Source organism: Melopsittacus undulatus, chromosome 10 (genome assembly GCF_012275295.1).
Source record: "Melopsittacus undulatus isolate bMelUnd1 chromosome 10, bMelUnd1.mat.Z, whole genome shotgun sequence".
Taxonomy (NCBI): domain Eukaryota; kingdom Metazoa; phylum Chordata; class Aves; order Psittaciformes; family Psittaculidae; genus Melopsittacus; species Melopsittacus undulatus.
This window is the reverse complement of record NC_047536.1, coordinates 29,767,934-29,787,521: the sequence shown is the minus strand read 5'-3', so window position 1 is coordinate 29,787,521 and position 19,588 is coordinate 29,767,934. Positions and strand designations below refer to the sequence as shown.

Below are 19,588 nucleotides of genomic sequence, written 5' to 3'. Positions count from 1 at the left end.
TTCTTAGCTACTTCCGTGTGGTCAAGAAGATCTCCAATTGATTTCTACAATTCTGTAAAAGACATTAATTTGATTTTGCTTTCTATATAGAAGAACAGCAAATCAATAAAACTTAGCAGAATAACTATTAAAGCAGTTATTAACAGTTATTAACTATTAACAGCAGAGTAACTATTAAAGCAGTTATACAAAGAAAATAACTGCAGTTATTTTCAACCTAGGTGGCTGGTGAGGCATAATTTTCTAATTTTCTGTTTAATTCCTTTACTAAATAAATAAAACGACAATAAAAAAGTGGAAGTATTTTTTTAACTAAAGGCTATGGGATTTTTTTGTATTGCTTCCTTTTTTTTACCAGAAAAAACGATCATGAAAAGGTGAACAGCTAAGTTTGCTTGTTTAAAGGATAAGGCAGTGGAAATAACACAGTGGGCTGTAAGTGAAATGGGCCCACATATAACAGAATAACACCAGAAACAAAGAGATAAAAAACCCTCTGGGTCTTTATACCTGGGACTTAGAGCTTAAATAACATTCTTCAAGGCCTTACACTAGATATCTTAATATTGCCAGCCAATAAAAATCTTAACGAGCTTGCTTACTCTAATAGAGTGAAAAAGAATGGCATAAATTGTATCAAATTAGTATGTTCTGGATTCCAAAATTAAGTTCCAAGTTCCCATTTCTTGTTTTTCATTCCTACTCAGCATTTCTTGTTCATGTCTCTGAATATGTTCCAAGAAGAAATGAAACTGGTTTGAATCACAATTAATTCTCAGTCAGCATTATTTTTGTAGCTTTTGAAAAAGACAGGAAGCAGCAATTATGCTAAACAATTAGGAAATACTTTCAATTATATTGTTCCTTTTTAATAAAAACTCCCATGATTTGTAAACACCTTGTTACAAGTATTTTGGGTTTAATTCATCTTTTCAGCTGAGAAAAAGAATATAAATGGCAGTTGCTTCCCAAATGAATGCCCCAAATTGCACCTGTGCCCTATAGCAACTCTTCATTCCAAATGTAAAGTCCAGTTTCTGAATATATTCGCAGTCCGAGCATAGCAAAACTCAAAAACTAAGCAGAACACCTAACAAAGCAACTCAGGCACACTCAAAATAAGTTTCAGTGAGCATCACCTATTTAAATAATCGATAGGAAGCAAAATTACTTCACAGCTGAACTGAATTTAAGTCCTATTTACTCTGTGGATATAGGCGAACCTTATGTTCAGCTGAGGCCAGTCAGCACAGCAGGGGAGACACCCGGCTGCCAGATGGAACCTAATTCTTATTTCCTGTTCTCTGGATGCTATGCCGTCCTGTAGCCTTCACTCTTCAGTACAGTTTTTTGATAACTTGGTGTGATCTTCCCTCCTAAATTCCAGCTAGATAGCTAAATGTACATATTTTTAAGATTTCAAAGCACGTTGAATCTTCTTTCTCTCATTTTAATGGAGAGAAAATAGTTTTTCAACATCTTTGTCTAGTCGCTGGTGAGGGAGCGCAGCACAACTCCCGAGGGGGGTGATGAGGGGCCACTTCCCACCACCACAGCCCTTGGACTCGTGAGGAGAGCAGTGCGACCAACGTGCCTCGCAGGGCTTTCGGAGAACAGAGCTACCTAGCCACCACCGGAGCTGCGGCGAGCGCGGCCTCCACAGAGGCCACACCGGCTTGAACCGAAAAGAACCGAAGGCGCTCACCCCACTGAGGCGCTGCAGGCGGGAACCCCCTCAGCACAGAACCCGCCGCAAGCCAAACCCCGTCCGCTATGGTCCGCTGCCGCCTTGCAGAGGAGCCCAACCCAGTCGCATGTGGGATTGGCAGGGACCAGTGTCATTCAAACCGGGCCCCAGCTCCCACCGCCCGGCGGCCTCAGAAGCACCGCCTCCTTTAGAAACCGCTCTTCACGATTTGTTGCCAGAATTTGCCAATCCTAAGCAGTCTTAAGGATAATTCGCCCGAACTCGGAAGCGGGTGGGCCCTTTGGGCCGGCGGTGTTTTACTGTGTGTGTGGTAGTGGTCGCTCAGGTGCGGTTTGACGGGGTTGCTTGGGTTGTCACTGTTATGAGGTTCCGCAGGAAATACAGGACCACGACCGTGATAAACCATGAAGTCATCGTCCAGAACCTTGAGGATATTGTCACCTTCCTGGTGATGTTCATCGTGATGTGGTTCGTGATTGAGGTACCAGGCGGGGAGAGGGGTCTGGTAGTTGCCTGAGCAGCACAGCACCTGCTCTTGTGGGGTACCGCGGTGTTCTTGGCTTCCCGCTCTGGACACCTGCTAAACATCCCTCAGCCTCGCTGCCAAGCGGCTCTATCAGATCCTCTCGGGTTCTGCCTGTCTTTTCCCTTGTTCCCTACCGGGTTATGTCCCTGTTTTTTCTCTGTCCGACGCCTCACACCATGGTACCCTGCTCGAGCATCTTTCTCTCCATGTCTTGGCTGTCTTCCTTGTGCAGCAAGTTTTATTTCTCTCTGCTCTGCCCATCTGGCATCATGTCAGTGCCTACTCTACTGATTTGTCTTTGGTAGCTCCTGCTCTCACTACGCACCCCCCACTCTCACCCTCTTCTGTTAGATTGTTCTTCTTTTATTGTCTAGTTTTCTTTAATCTCTGCATATGTTTCATTCCTAGCACCCTACCATAATCTCCCTTGTATTCAGTTCCAGTCTCCTGAGTTATAAAGTTCTTCAAGCCCTTTTGCTTAGAGTCTTTTTATGTCTCTATGTCTGTTTAGGTTTTTCCCTGCTCTGTTCAAAAGTATACATGGTAAAGTAGTTAGGAACATTGTTACAAAGAGGGTCTCAGCTAGTCTTTTGTTCTGAGATGTTTAATCAGATAGTAGTTAAAACCTGCTAGTCACCATTCTGCACTACTGTGTCTATTGCTGTCATTCACTGGGCTCCCTAGTGGTGGGTAATCTGAAGACAAATATGGGATTAGACAGTTTTAGATGAATTTCTGAATTTCTCTTTCCCTGTATACTTAAAAGTTACTGTAAGGTTTATTTCTATGTGCAATCTGCTTATTAGTCTCGGGGGTGATGGATTAGGCATCTCTTTTAGGCCTCTTTTGGGACAAAAATTGTGCGTGTGCTGCTATATTACTGTTTTATGATGGCATTAAGTATAGAATAAGACTTGGTAAGTAGAGTTTAAATTCTGGGAAAGCAATTTAAGTACACTTCAGCAACAGTTTGGAGGGGGGGGGGGGGGGGGGGGGGGGGAGAGGAATTCTCTGTCAGTTTAAAACCATTCTCCCTTGTCCTGTCCCTACATGCCCTTGTCAAAAGCCCCTCTCCAGCTTTCCTGTACTGCTTTTCTGCAGTGAATGAGGCAAAGCTGCAATACAGAGGTCTAACCTGTAACATAGCACCCTGTTCCTTCCTTAATAGAGAGGTGTCTCACTCAAACAAATAATTTCCTCATCAAAAAGAATATGCAGTTGTTTAAATTATACAATAAGAAGTATAATAGTATATATTAAAACAAGCACAATAAAAGCATCACACAAGTCACATATGGTTATCTCAATAACTATATATAACTTATGTGCACCATATTAAGAAATGTATGTGGTGTTCTCCCAGTGTACTGAAGCAATTCGCCTTTTCCTCCTTGTTTTTGCTATATATATTATTCTGCATCGTTGTGCCTCTTGTTTACTTTGTAGCTGGATAAATTAGTGCTTGTTTCATATACTCATGAATGTTCTTAATTAGACTTTCAGATGATGTAACATCTGACGAAAATAGCTTTCTGGTTTCAGTTTCTGTTTCTCAGTTTTAAGTCATAGCTATGAAATCAGCTGAAGTGAAACTGCAATAAAAAGCCTCTCAACAATGTTGTTTGGGTTTTTTTTTTACACCAGTTTTCAGATTATGCCTGTTGTACTTCTCTGATTTATGATCTGGATAACTGAGTGCTTACAAACATAATAAATGCATTTGTTATTGTCAGTGTAGGATGTATTGCATTTTTCATTTATTGATGTATTTATTTTTTGCAGCAAAGGAACCAGGGGTGGGTTTTCTTGTTTAATTGTTTTTATCTTCTACTTATATCCTTCTGCTAGAGTTTATGACTCTTTCAGTTATATCAGCACAAATGTTTGTTTTTAAAGTTGTGCAAACCAGATAATGTAATATTTTTAACTAAACCAAGCAAACACATTTACTTCTTATTGCTCCGTTGTAGGGTCATACAGTAATCCACTTTCTGTACAATTCCATTGCTACAGATAAGGGCTAAATATACTGCAGCATGGGAATGGCAGAATATTTTGAAGAGGTGGGGATGGCTGAAAGTGTTATATTTGGGTTTGGGGTTTTTTTGGGGGGTTTTTTTTTGGTGGTTTTAAATTTTTTACTAGTTTTGCCACTGGAGAAAAAGTAACATGAAACTGTAACATTGGTTACTTTTATTGTACTGTAATTTTTTTAGAACTTGCTTGATTTATCATTCAAGAAATTGATTAATCTTATAATTCTACTCTGATGTTTTGAATTCTCTGTTTACTTATGGGACACTTAGCCAGAGCATTGCTTTTTTAGTATCTTGCAAAGTTAGGTGAAACCTTCCATCTGATTTAAGAGTTTTTTAACTTTTGAAAAAGATTAAAGCCATTTACACTTCTAAACACTTTAGAATGTTATTTAGTAAAAGAATAAGTTGTCAGGTAAAGGGACATAATTCAAGTTCTGACCCTATACAGTAAATGGTAAAGGTTTTGTAACAAGGTGAGCCTCCCTATTGTGGAGATGAATAACACTTTTGGGACCTCTTTGATTTAAATCATGTAGGAGAACATTTTGATGAGTTGTTGGCATAATCTCCTAGTTTTAGATGTTTATAGTCTAGCTTGTTGAAAGAACTGATACTTTTTCTCTGCTTCTCTTTTAATTTCAGGTCCCACCCAAGACCTTCATCATGTTTGTTGCTCTGCAGTACAATGTCACCTATACCATTGGTGAGATTAAATCAAATCTATTTTTTCTTGTAATGCAAGAGCTCAACTATTAAAAATTTTGGATTTACTAATACTATATTCACTGATACATTCTAGTGTTTGTGATACATTGATACATACTGTTGCATGTGAATAAGTGGGTTATTTTTCCCATAGCTAACACTGCTAATAATGTGCATTTTAATATAAATTTAACATGAAAACCATGCAAAAAAGTATGCATTCTTTCCATGTTTTGATACAATCAACAAGAGTTATCAAGTAACAATGGTTTCATCCTCTTCTGTATATTTATTGTTTATTCATGATTTCTTGTGTCATTAGTAATGGATTTTGTGGTTTATATTTAAAAAATATTATATTATTATTCTCAAGTAACTGATGTTGTTGCTTCAATCATACTTTTAAATAACAAAGGGAGACAGTTCTGGTTTTTTTCCCCCAGAATTAGTAAAACGTACGACTTTTGTTCTAATCTTGACTTCCAACTTGAGACATCGGTGCTGCGGCCCTTTCAAATGTAGTACTCTGACTGCATTCAGTATGCTCAAAATAATTCATTGATCAACTTTGCTTGCAGGAATGAATATCCATCATTTTTTGCAAATGTTTCCCAAGATATTTCATGTTGAAAACTTGAGGTGGACAGGGTGAGTCTTACTGATATTTGAGCAGCATCAAGTAGAAATAAAATAGCGGAGACAGAAGTCAAATCCATGTGTCACTTACCAAGGTGCCTGCAGTGTGACGTCTATGAAGAAGTGGCTTAAACCACGACATTGTTGCATACATGTGTGTGTATATGTATGTATGTGTACATACCTACAATGGAATGAACGATGTATAACCTCTTTTAGTTTTAATAGGTGTGGAGTTCTGCACAAGCAGTTTTGAGGCCTCAGTGTGGGCCCTCTAAAAGCAATGAATATACTACTAGTAAAGGTCCACTTTAAAAAGGAGTGCTAGGGACCAGGCAGCAATAGCATTTGCTATGCAATTACTTTTCATTGATTATACCACAAGCCACTTTCAAACATAGAAATGGGATATGTGACATGTTGTATGAATGTCCTGTGCATCAGGACCTTAATGTATCATTCATGGTACAGGAAGTAGCAATTGCTTCCTTGAAAACTCGCTGAGTTTCCTTTAAAGAAAAAAGAAGAAGTTGTTTGTAAAGAAAAAAGAAGAAGTTGTTTGATGTCTGTATTTCTCTGCTTTGACTTTTGGACAAGGCACACAGTTTGACAAAGGGTAAAGGTCTTCAAGATAACAAAATTCGTTGATGTTTATCGAAAGTGACTGTCTAGATAAGAGACATCTAAATTAATGCCCTCTCAAGTGAAAACTGAAAGATGGAAATGTTGGACATACAAGCCTGTAACTCAGGATGAGCACGGCTCTTGATTAGTTTTAGTCCCAGTTCTTTTTTTTCAACTGCAGTGTCTCAGATGTATAAAGAAAAGTGAGGTGGCTATAATGAGTATCTGTGGGCCAAAGGAGAGACACCCCTACAAAATAAGGCTTCCTTTCATCTACTGCTCCCATTACATGCTTTTTAAATTGAATTGAATTTCACTGGTAGGTTTTCCCACTCTTGGTAAATAGGAACATCTCAAGTGTCTCTCCGTCTCTCTCTCCCTCTCTCTCTCCCCGTCTCTTTCTCTCTCTGTCTCTCTCTTTTCTCTGATAACTTATTACTACTTTTGGGGAAGTTATTACTTACCAATGTGTTGAACTAGTAGTGATACTGTCCTCACTATATAGTTTCTCTTTTCCTACATATGGTCTTACTTTTTAAGATGGAATCTCATTTGGTCTCTACCAAATTATAGAGGACAGGTTGTTAGTGTGTAGTGTGATTTTTTTTTTTTTTAATGTCCCAGAATGAAAGAAGTGGATTGAAGCAACAGGTCAGTGTATAGTGCTCTCAATAGTTTGTTCTAGGCTTATAATGGTATCGTTGTATTGAAGGAAAAGAAGTTTCAGGTTATGTAATCAGGCATAGGGAGTGATTTTCAAAAATGTAAAACTTATGTTAAATGGATACAGGGCACTAGTTACAACTTCCAAGAACATTTGTCACTGCTGCCGCTTGCCAGGAGGATACTCTTTCAGAAGAATGTAAAAATGAATACTTTTTCTTTTTTCTCTCCATTTTTTTTTAGATGACAACAGTGAGCAATTTGATTTTTATGACTATGGTCCCAAAGACATTGCCACAATCAGCTTCTACATGCTTGTAACTATTAAAGTGCATGCTGTAATCCAGGAGTGCATATTAGATGTAAGTTTATTACTGGGCTATCATGTACTTTTATAATCGTGTTATTTTTAGCCATTATTTGCTAAGAGTTTTTCTGCAAGTTTGAGTGTAAGTCATAGTACACAAATGGTTTAGCATTTAGAAGCCCTGTTATGATCCATCCTTTTGTTATATGACAAAAATGCAACTAGATCTTGTTTTAGTGGTGGACTTGGGTTTGATAGTGTTAGGTTAATGGCTGGACTCGGTGATCTTAAGGGTGTTTTCCAGTCTAAATGACACTGTGAAATTTTCAAGTGATATTTCTTCAGTTTATTAATGATACAAACCACTAAATTTTACTTTCAATCAATATAACTTACATTTTTCTGTAAAACCAAACATTAAATGTTTATGATGTGCTCAAGATACCTATGAGTGAGGTTTGCATTAGATTCATAAGATATATTAGAACAATCAAAACCAAAAATTATTGCAGTGATGGATTTCTGTTTGTCAGCTTTGCCTCAAAGAAGGAGCTGAGACTTCAATGTGTGCTCTTTCACACCAACTCAGTTGCGAAGTAAAATGCATTTGTTAAAGCTATTGTGAAAACCATTTATTATTGAATGGTCTTAGAAAGTCTTATCAAATAGATCATCTGTACCACAGAAGCTCAGCTGGTTTTTAAATGTGCAAAGAGTTTGGAAAAAATTAGCAATATGACTGATTATGGGTGAAAAAAATTTGTCTTAATACATTATCTGACTATTTTCCATGTGAACTTTACCATAGTGGTGAGTCTTTTTGAAGCTAGTTGTCATAAAAAGTCTTGATCAAAGTCTTAAATGGTGGGAACTATGTATTTTGAGGAATGGAAGATCAGAATGAGGAATCAGGAGTGAACACTAACTCCAAAATAGTTTTCGTGGTTTGGAAATTATATTTATTGATCTGCTTTTTGTTTCTAGAAAATTAATAGGTATCTGCAGCTGTCAAAACCAGAGCAGAGCAAATTCAATGAATCAGGACAGCTCGCGTTGTTCTACTTGTTTTCATTTATATGGGGAGCAAGTATTCTGAATGCAGTAAGTCACTCTATTTGCTGATTTTATTTAAAAAATAGACTTAAAATATTAAGAAGGTTTTTAAATCAATGGCCTTTTTCTTTAGGAAGAATTCGCAATGAACCTAACCTCATTCTGGAAAGATTATCCCTTTTCTCATATGCTGTAAGTGTTCTGTTTTCAATTTGAAAAAACTGTGGTTATTCCAATCACTGAATATTTAACCACCCCAAATTTTAGGGAACCACTAATAAGGCAGTGACATCAGTACCTTATAAGAATGACAACTCGATTAAAGTACTTTGCTCTGCTTGAAAACTGCTTTTTTTCCACAGATAGTTTTATTGAACTGCACATCAATCCAAGAGATACTTATATGTGTTCTCAACTTCATTTAGCTTAACCGTGGTAGCTGAGTTAAAGTGAAGGTGTTTCCAAATGGGATATATAATAGGACTGCTGAACTCTCACACTAAAATGTATTTGTTGGAGAATGAATCTTCAAATTAGAGAGGATTTATAGCTGGGGGCGGATTTATTTTTAAGTAACATGACTTACAAAACTGTGTTGTTTGTCTGCTCCCCCTCCCCCCCCCCCCAGCTCTGTTTTTCTCTAGTTAGTTTGATAGAGGGAAGGGGGATAATACGCATTTTTAGGGAGTTCCACTCCTCAATTGATTAACTGTTTCTCTGTGTTAGATGTTTTGGTGGTTTTTTTCCTTCCTACTCTCTCAAAAGGTGATTTAGAACATGCTATCAAGAAGGTTAATGGATGCTGATTCAAAAAACTGTCACCAGAGTTGTTTTGTATTTGCAGTTACTGTGATTTAGAAACCATAAACTATAATGAGTCAGACTGAATTAATTTAAGATAATAAAATAAAATCTTGTATCTCATGTTGAAAGCTTGAAAACTCATCATCTTGTGTTTTCTTAACCTGAATTATTGTTTAGTTTTCAGGAAAAATTCTTCTATATTTGCCAGATAGCCTATTGGCTTCATGCACTGCCAGAGCTATACCTTCAAAAGGTCCAAAAGGTATGGAGAGAAGTTTTCAGTACAGTTAACTAAATATCTATTATTTCCAATTATTTGTATTAATAGTTTTGTTTATATTAACTATATAAACATCCATGTGTTTGTATTTTTACTGCAAGGGTGTTGAGGTACGGGCAGAAGTTGCCCCATCCCTGGCAGTGTTTAAGGCCAGGTTGGACAGGGCTTGGAACAACCTGGTCTAGCAGAAGGTGTCCCTGTCTATGCAGGAGGGTGGAACTAGAAGAGCTTTAAGGTCCCTTCCAACCCAAACCATTATGTAACTTGTGTTTTCAGTTACATGCATATATTTAGTCTAGGGGGTCTGTAGTTTTTGATTCGGATACTTCTTCCAGAAGTTTATACAGTAGTGTGAAAAAAATAATCAAAACTAATGAATAAATAGATTTTTCTTTGGAAAATATAGTTAAACAGTAACAGCATTTATTATAATTTCTCTAATTTTAGGAAGATATTCCAAGGCAGCTATGTTATATTTGCCTTTACATTACTCATATCTCTGGTGCCTATATATTAAAGTAAGTATTTGCACATTTGTTTTGAATAGACAGATCTATTATTTTCATGATTTCATTAGAATTTCTAACTTTTCTGTTTTATAGTTTGCAGCATTTGGGGCTAATTCTGGTGGTACCTCACTATTTGGTGGAATTCATTTTTCATGCCTTGCGTCTCTTCTACTTCCCTGATGAAAACATGCAAAAAGGGTAAATCTTGCATATGATTAATTTAAATTCAGAACTTTGCTTACTAATTGTGTATAAATGGATTTGCGTGTATGTAGAAGTACTCAGGCAGCAATCACCACTTGTTCAGTGTCCACTATTACCTGCTTTGAATTCACAAATAAGTCACTGTTATTACATAGAGTCAAGGAAGCAAATACACTCCGCAGTAGCAGTTTTTACTCAGATTCCATCTCAGATATGTTTGTATTGCTTTCTAATCCTATCACTTGCCTGTTTGCTTAAATGTTCATAAATGTTTGTATGTAGGGACACTTATTTTTAAAATCGGTCAAAGAAGTTATAAAAGCAGCATTCCCTCTAAGTTCTTGCAGGTGATTCTCCTTTTGGTAAGGTGAGAAAGGGAAAGAACTATACAACAGAGAAGATAATGTCTCAAAAACATGTAGTTGATGTAGTTGCAGCAGGGAAATCATGACATAATCACCATCACAGAAACTTGGTGGAATGATTCACATGATTGAGTGCTGCCGTGGATGGCTACAGACCTTTCAGAAGGGACAGGCAGGGAAAAAGAGGTGGTGCAGTTACATTTTATATCAGGGAGTACATTGACTGCCTTGAACTCAATATTGTGAGTGAGAAGGCTGAATGTGGGTAAAGACTGGGGGGAAGACCAGCCAAGCAGGTATCCTGGTAGGAGTCTGTTATAGACCACCTAGCCAGGATGAAGCTACAGGTGAAGGGCTCTTCAAATAACTGGGAGAACGTTCATAGTTTCTTGCCCTTGTTCTCATGGGGGACTTCAACCTACCAGATGTCTCCTGGAAGAAACAATCCAAGAGGTTCTTGAGGGGTGTGGAAAATTACTTCCTAACCCAGCTGGCTAGTGAGGCAGATAGGGGAGATGCCTGCCTAGATTTGCTGTTCGTAAATAGAGAAGGCCTGGTGGGCAGTGTGATGATTGGAGGCCATCTTGGGCAAGGTGATCACAAAATGAAGGTCAGCAAAACCTCTGCCTTAGACTTCCAGAGGGCTGACTTTGATCTGTTTAGGATGTTGGTGGACAGAATTCCTTGGGAAACATTACTGAAGAACGAAGGGGTCCACGAAGGCTGGACACCCTTCAAGAATTAAGTCCTTAAGGCGCAGGAGTGGGTGGTCTCTGTGTGCTGAAAATCAAATCAGTGGGGAAGAGACCAGCCTGACTGAACAGGGAGATAGTGCTTGAACTCAGGGAAAAAGAAGAGAATTTATCACCTGTGGAAGAAGGGACTGTGTCATCCCATGAAAATTACCAGAATGTTGTTAGGTTATGTAGAAAGTTGTAGAGATGAAGGCACACATGAAAATAAATCTGGCCACTGCCATAAAAGATCATAAAAAGTTCTTTTGCAACTATGTTAGCAATAAAAGGAGGGCCAAGGAGAACCTCTGTCCTCTGCTGGTTACTGGGGGAATCCTAGAGACTGAGGATGAGGAAAAGGCAGAGATACTTAATGCTGCCTTTGCGTCAGTCTTTAATAGTCACACCAGCTATCCTCAGGGTACTCAGTTCCCTGAGCTGGATGGCAGAGATGAGAAACTGATTGAAATCTGCATAATTTGGAAGAAATGGTTAGAGACCTCCTGCTCCACTTATATGTACACAAGTCTATGGGGCTGGATGGGTTACATCCAATAGTGCTAAAGGAACTGGCAGAAGAGCTTGCTAAGTCACTCTATCATCTATTAGCTGTCCTGGTCTAGCGGGCAGGTCCCTGAGGATTGGGGGTTGGGAAGTGTGATGCCCCCCTATAAAAAGGGCAGGAAGGATGACCTTGGAAACTACAGACCTGTTTCTCTATTGTTGCTGAGAAAATTTTAATAGAAAGTTCTTCATACACTTGACTTCATTGAAAAGAAATGGACTAAAAGGAGAAAACACATTAATTTCATTGTTTTGTTTCAGATTTATCATTTGGGCTTTACTTTTCATAATGGTGCGTCTTTTGACCCTAACTTTATCTGTCCTCACCTTTGGATTTGGTCTGGCAAGAGCAGAGGTTCCAGGTTTTTCCATAGCAGACGGAAACTTCAATACACTCCCTGTGAGGTATATCAAGGCTAGTAGACATTCATGAGTGTATAATGGTGCACTTCGAAGTATCTTTTAATAAAGCACTCTAGGAGGATAATGCGTGTGGAATAATTTCCCTGGCTGATTTTTTCCTCTTGAGTATTTAAGGGATGGGGAATTGTGTTCTCTTTTTCTATCTTCTTTTCACAAAAGTAGTAGAACAGAATTCTTTGTGGGGGAGGGAGAGAGGGAGGGAGAGAGGGAGGGAAATGAAAAACAATTAAAAATAAACTTCCTAGGATACTAATCTCTTTAAACTTCCTCCACCTCCCTAACCTTCCCCTCCCAATGTCTATACTGGACATAGTATCATTTGGTGATACTAATATCCATATTTTTTTAACTAATTATTTGTTTGGTACCTTCCTAAAAAATTTTTGTGCATATTTTCTTTTTACTTGTAAATTTAAAAATTATATTTTCAGCATAAGTTCATCACTTCAACATTCTCTCTTATAATTTAATGCCTGTAATCAAATGAGTAGGAGGAATTTTGAATCTACATGATTTCTCATTCATAGATTGCTTGGCAGAAGGGGCCTCAATGCCACAATTTCCTGTCAGCCAATGAAAGCTATGGCTGTAGCTCCCTGATAAACCCAGTTGCTTCTAGCAATGTGCTTGCATACAGTTCCCATTCATTTCTTGTGTGATGCATCTTGTCTTGGGCAAAACCTTCTGATAGGTCTGGTTTCCCGTAATATGAAGATTTTAATTGATTTTATGGTAGACTGTTGGAGAAAAAAATAAAAGAAGTACAGATTCATAGTGTATTAATGGTTAACTGAAACTTTTATTTAACTGTCTCCAAAATCTCAACTCTTACTAGGATTGGCTGCCTGGGTGCTGTTTGTCTAACACAGGCCTGGATGATGCGGAAGTTTGTACATTTTCAGCTGAAGAAATGGAGAGAGCGTGTTAAGGACCAGATTCCAGAGAAGAAAACAACTAACCCAAAGAAGAAATGAGCAAAAAAGGAACCAGGCAAAGGTCAGTGGTGTAAATTTTTTTAAATTGCTTCTAGGACAAATGTTTTTATACCAAATACATCACTTACATCTTTCCATTCTATAAAACAGGACATGAAGAAAATATAGGTAATGAAGAAAATGTAGGTAGTATTTTAGTCTCTTCAAATGTCAGGACATCTTCTCAAGTTCCCTATTGCTAAGGGGACAGCACACAGTGCTAGTTGTATTAAGTGTTAGGCCTGGGTACCCTTCAGGATTATTCACTGAACTCTCTGTTAATCAAAATGCAAGGAGTATTTCATGAAATTGGGCTAAATAATTCCAGGGTTTTCTTTCCATTTTAAATTAGTCTTTTCCAATGCCACTAATAATTTTTTTTTTGCTTTAACACTAGGGGGGAAAAAAAAAAGTACCTGAAATCGCTTCTGTATTTTACAAATTCTGCTTCTATTATGTTTCAGACCATTAAAATAAAGTTAGTTCTTGTGTATAAAGGCACGTCATATAAAGAACATCAAACCCACTGAAGAAGAACTCAAGGGCCATCATAGTGTCTGGCAAAGGAGAACTAATGGAGAAAGGCTTTTAACTGAATGATGTATAATTTCTGAATTCCAATGTTATATCAACAAAATTAGTTAAATGGGACTTATGAAGACTTGGTAGAGTGAAATTGCATATTCTTGTCAGCGTATATATAAAGCTCTGAATAGCATTATGTATGAAGAGTTGGGAATAACTTCTGAAATTTGGGTAGAGCTTTGAAAAATGCAGTTTCTTGAGAATTTTACCACAGGCTGGCTCTCTGTGAAGTTGATCTATATATTAGTTTCTACTAAGAGGGCTTGAAGCTCTTTGCATTCTGAGATTACTAGCTGAGTCGGCATTAGCTGAAACCAGTTGGAAGATTCTAGACTATAATGGTGCTCATAACATGGTTTTTCTTTATCATTCCAGAGCAGCCTTTCTGTTCTGACTGTACCTGCAGAGGATTTCTTTTTTACTTTTTAGTTTTCTTCCTCCAGAAGAATCTTTAGGATTCTTCTCTTCTTTGCAGATAAGTAACTTCACTGCAATTAAGTTCCCAAGATGGTTATGCTTTGGAATAGCACAAGTTTGACTTAATTGAGCAAACCAAAGAATAGCACAGGTGTTAACGCTCTCTGGCAGCATATGTGGAAAGATGTTGTACACTGTTTATCAGTTCATCTTATTTGTAATTGCAAAAGTATTCACAGTTGTAGAGATACTCTGAAGAAGAGCTTGGGCTCCACTGAAGCCAATACTTTGGTTGCAGTCAAAGCTGCAAGTTATTTCTTTAGTCTGCTTGAAGGTAGACTCCTCTTGTCCCCCAGTTCTTAAGATGAGAATCCAGATAATGTGTCTGTACACATGTTTAATGTGTTTTATTTCCCTGGTCTAGTTTCTTTACCTTTTCATGTGAAGCAAAATTGAGTTTGTTTACTGTACTTTAATTTAAAATTACAGCTAACTTTGCCAATGGAGCAGCAAAAACAGAAGATGGAGCACCACCAAGAACAAGAAAATCAAAACCAGTATGAGGATATAAGCTAGTATCAGAAGACAACATTTGATGGAAGACTGTTGACTTAAGAAATTGACATGGCAGAGCTTCTGCTTGGATGTCTTCTTATTTTAATGGACACTATCAGGTTATATTTTTAAAATATGTTTGTTGATGACTGTACGTTTATGACAAGATCATGTCTGAGGTACCTTGGTAGGCATCTCCAAGTTTCACAACAGCTGAATTGGCATGAACTTCTGGTTCAGTGATCGGAAGTTATTACATTTCTGTAGTATTTGCATTACAGACACTGCAGAAGGCTGTGTAAATCTATGTTTATTTTATTAAGTCTATTTGTTTGTTTTTAGAAAATGAGAATGCTGTACCAAAAAGATCTTACCGTGCCTGCCTGTCTCCCCTTCTCTTCCCTCCCCAAGAATTTTTTCTTTCTTCATCTTACATGGAATAACAGTTATATCTGAAGTAGCCTGGTAAAAAAGGAAACATGTTCTATACCTGATTTCTCTTTAAAAATTGCAGGTTTAGAAAGAGGACAAATTCTGACAGGACATCACTAATCTTTCAGTATGAATGTGAGACTAATCTTCAGTAAAGATGCAAACCATGTGCCTTGGGAAAAATACTAGATTGCCTGTTGGATTTTGCAGTGGATTGTACTGTCTTGTATTCAGCAGGGATGGGAGGAAGTAGCTGAATAATTTATAATATAACTTTAGTCCTTTTGAAATAAAAGCCAAAACTTCTGACTATTTGTAAAGAGCCGATTTCATGTTTGTAGTTAGATGTGCCAGAAATTTTTTCTTCAACTGCTTGTTCCCTCCCCCCCCCTTAAGTTTGTAATTAACATTTTAAACTTCTGAGTCTATTCAGAAGATGCTCAAGAGAGGTACTCAAACAATATTGGAAAGAATGTTTCACCAAGCATAACCTTTTTTCTTTCTTAAGAAAGAAAATCCTGTAGATAATAATTTCCTTTAGACTGACTCAAGGGTTTCCACAGAATCACAAAATGATTTTGGTTGGAAAGACCTTAAGATCATCTAGTTCCAATGCCCCTGCCATGGGCAGGGATGCCTCACACTAGACCATGTCATCCAAGGCTCTGTCCAGCCTGGCCTTGAACTACTGCCAGGGATGGAGCATTCATCACTTTTTTGGACAACCTGTTCCAATGCCTCACCACCCTCATAGTAAAGAACTTCTTCCTTATATGTAACCTGAAATTTCCCTGTTTAAGCCCATCACCCCTTGTCCTGTTGCTACAGCTGCTGATGAAGTGACTCTGCAGCATCCTTGTAGGCCCCCTTCAGATACTGGAAGGCTGCTATGAGGTCTCCACACAGCTTCTCTTCTCCAGCCTGAACAGCCCAAATATCCTCAGCCTGTATTCATATGGGAGATGCTCCAGCCCGTGATCATCGTCATGGCCCTCCTCTGGAATTGCTCCAACAGCTCTATGTCCCTCTTATGTTGAGGACATCAGAACTGTACACAGTACTCCAAGTGGAGTCTCACAAAAGTTTTATGTCAATGAAGGTATTAATTTGCTTCTTATGTGAACACTTTGGGTAAGATTTTAATATTAATATGATATTATAAAAAGATTAATGGTATTTTTCTAAGTAACCCACAGATCTGAGGCTGGTATCTCAATGTTGGATAAGTTTAATGAACTCACTTTCTTGCTTGCCATAACTTTCTCTCTGGTCAAATAGATTGTAGGAATATTACATCAATTTACATAAGCCTATAAACTTCTCCCATGGAACTGGAATACACTTGCAAATATTTTTTATCAACTTACTAATAACAAATGCCTTGTTAGATAGAAGTATAATCTTTTGAGCAGGTTAGGTGAAATTTGCTTAGCCTTCAAGTGTTTCTCAGCATGCTGCACAGAAGACACTGGTCTCTTTGATATGTACTGCAACTATGAGCTTACAGTCCCTGTAGATTTCAGTTTGTGCACATATATGTCTAGAGGCCTTTAAAAGTGAATCCACATAGTGGTTTAGGTGCCAGTATCCAGTTCTAGGCATGTAAAATACACAAGTTTGAATGCTAGAGATCTTTCAGTGTTATCAGAAAGTATGTTCCTAATATTGCCACTTAAATAAACTGATTACACTCTTAAATCTTCTTATTGCATAACATGCATAATAGCATGATGGCTATTTCAAAGAAACTTGAGGGGTTTTGGTTGTTTTTTGTGGGTTTTTTTGTTTTTGGGGTTGTTTCTTTGAGTTTATTAAAATTCTAATTTTAGAAATACAAGCACAACGCAAGTATATGGATAGCTACTGTTGTCTTCCATGCACACGTACTTGATGTAAGAATCTTCTTACAACATGATATTTGTTTTTTTTTTTCTTAAATTGAAAATCACTGTCTATATATAATATATTTGGATACATACTTACAGTAACATCAAGTGCATGAAATTAATTCCAGGCTTGTTATTATGAAGAAGTTTCAGGAAATTCTAACAAAAAGTCTGGTTTTAATTTATTTATACTAATGTTCTTTCAAGTCTCACAGGGTAATTACTTTACAGGTATAAAGATGAGTTTACAAGGAAAAGTGAGCAGGTTGGTGTAAAAACTAATTAACAAAAAAACCACAAGTGTATATGCTTTTGGAAGTAAAGCGAATTCGGACATTGATTCTTAAGTCTCTCTTTTTCATTGGCTTGCTGTTAGAGTGTGAAATCTGAAATGCGAAGTGGTGGTTAAATGAGATGACGAAGACAATTTGGTTTTCTTTTAATGTCATTTTTTTTTCTTTCTGGCTGAGTGGGAATGAGAAGTCAGAAAAGTAGAACTTGGATGCAAATGAATACTTGCTTAGAGGTATTTTAAGCAACTTTTAAATTTACAAGACTAAGATGATTCTGAGCTTATCTCTGCAATTAATTTTTTAAATCAATTTACGCTGTTTAAATTAACATTTGTTGGTTTGTTCCTTGGTTAGGAAGAAAGTCTGCCACAGTTGGGGTTGTTTCACATGTTAAAAACACCATTTTATAGGGGAGGTATGAGACAGAGGTCATCAACTAGGAATTCCCAAGTGCTTGGCAACTTCTTTGAACTGTAGTTTTTGGAAGCATTGCTAATAATGTCTAATGTCTTTGAAATTAGTTTTCTTTCACCAAATATTTCAACCAGTTCCAAAACCTCATGTCACAGCAAGATCTGAGGTCAATCCAGGTGTCTTGTTATGAAGTCAAACAAAAAAGAGCACAGTAGATTTCTCATACGTAAGTGTTTAGCCAAAGAAATGCTAATTAAAGCCAAATCTAAACCAGGGGTAATAAGAGTATTGCAAAATCATATTTATGCCACAGAGGATCTTCAAAACTCTTAAAAACACAGAGCCTGAGTGCCATGGAAGAGACAGGTCAGAAAGATGCACTTGAGCTCTAGGTTAGGTACTGCAGCATGGTAGGGTTGTGTTTAGTGAGGTTTGTTTTGTGGATTTTTTTGTTGTGTTGTTGGGATTTTTAAAGTTATTATTTGTTTAAATATTGCTTTGTCAGTCTTTTCCAAACTAAGCTGATTGTGTTTCTTACTTCTTTCAATATAATGAATGTCACATAGAGTAACAGTCAAATTGAACCCTTCTTCCTATTTCAATTTTCAAGCCTTTGCTGAAGCTGCATAAAGTCTTGTCAGCACAGATGTTGAGGCGTGTTCCATAATGATGTAATATTTTAATGAATGATCCTATTAAGGTCTTTTAATAGTTAAGGGTTTAATTTATGTAAATCAACTGTATGTTGTATCTTGTCACAATCTAATTTTAACCTGAACTCATATGTCAGAGGTCTTTGCAACTAGGCATATGCACATCAAAATACAGAATATTACTAAGCATCTGCTTTGTTGAGAAACCAGAATTAGTCCTTTTCCTTTTAACCTTCATTTCCTCCTACTGGGTATATAAGAGTTGTTTTATCTCCTGAATATTGTTTTAGAGATACAAGGAAGGGCATCTTTTAGGGAGTGCAGAACAGCTTATGTTGCAAGCAGGAATGAACAAGTTGTCTTGGTTTTAAAAGCACAGTAACAAGAAACCTTCTTTAGCTGATACATTTTACATTCTCTTCTTACTGAGATTTTGATTTGGCCACAAGAAGTGGAATAGAGTGCAGGTTGTAGGAAGGCAGAGCAGTGTGGACAGTATTGTTGCCCTTGCCTGCTCCTGTCTAAGTCCACTAAAAACTGAAATAATTCAGTGTAGGTTCTAAGAATGCATGATGTTGTCTGGGAGCTGGAGTTTCCAGCAAGTTCTGAAAAATGCTAGAATTTCTGAATGCTCAGGCTTGTTGAATGTGAAGTAACTCTAAATATTAATCAGCTTCACCATGTTGTTGATAGATGAATTGGGATAGAGGAGGCAATGTTTCATCTATATTTGTTTCTTAATTTTAAAATGGGCTGCTGCATCTACTTAACTGAAAGCACATATGTGCTGCCTTTCTTAATCCATCTCAGTGTTGACTTCTACCACAAAAAACTGTCTAGCAGTTACAGAAATGGGTAGAAAATCACTGATGTTATGAATTATGAAATTTTAGATGCTTAGCTTTAAACCTCAGTAGCTGGAACTGAGTTTATGAATTTACTGGCCATGAGCAAGAAAAAATGTTTACGAACTAGTGTTGTTCTAACGTATATTTGTTATAATTATCCCTTAACATTCTTACATACAGTTACTTCTTCAGTGAAACCAGCAAAGTACTATGGATTGACTAATGTGTGACTGTCTCATTGTAGCAAAGATACTGACTTATTTTAAATTCCCCCTAAGATGTGTTTTCAGTTAATAGAATTCTCTGTCTTTTTTCTGGTTAAAGAATTAATGCTGAAATGTGTTGGTTTTTACAAAAGCAGTATGAAAAATAAATTCACATGATTTT

The 19,588-nt window shown here is 37.2% G+C and overlaps 1 protein-coding gene across 1 annotated transcript; it reads left to right on the top strand.

Annotated features, from left to right (window-relative positions):
• Positions 1 to 1,963: 1,963 nt before the first annotated feature.
• On the top strand, positions 1,964 to 15,711 carry LOC101873119 (translocating chain-associated membrane protein 1-like 1). Its single transcript, XM_005146810.3, has 11 exons — positions 1,964 to 2,189; positions 4,916 to 4,976; positions 7,145 to 7,263; positions 8,193 to 8,309; positions 8,395 to 8,453; positions 9,243 to 9,327; positions 9,793 to 9,863; positions 9,948 to 10,052; positions 11,983 to 12,126; positions 12,980 to 13,140; positions 14,610 to 15,711. The coding sequence occupies exons 1-10, from the start codon at positions 2,070 to 2,072 to the stop codon at positions 13,116 to 13,118; spliced, it is 1,020 nt and encodes a 339-aa protein (XP_005146867.2). The 5' UTR covers positions 1,964 to 2,069; the 3' UTR covers positions 13,119 to 13,140; positions 14,610 to 15,711.
• Positions 15,712 to 19,588: the final 3,877 nt, after the last annotated feature.

What these genes read in the sequence shown, in the direction of transcription:
- LOC101873119 (XM_005146810.3), top strand. Translation starts at nt 2,070, where the DNA reads ATGAGGTTCCGCAGGAAATACAGGACCACGACCGTGATAAACCATGAA. An exon ending in CAATGTCACCTATACCATTG is followed by an intron (nt 4,977 to 7,144) that starts GTGAGATTAAAT and finishes ATTTTTTTTTAG; the next exon opens with ATGACAACAGTGAGCAATTT. An exon ending in GATGAAAACATGCAAAAAGG is followed by an intron (nt 10,053 to 11,982) that starts GTAAATCTTGCA and finishes GTTTTGTTTCAG; the next exon opens with ATTTATCATTTGGGCTTTAC.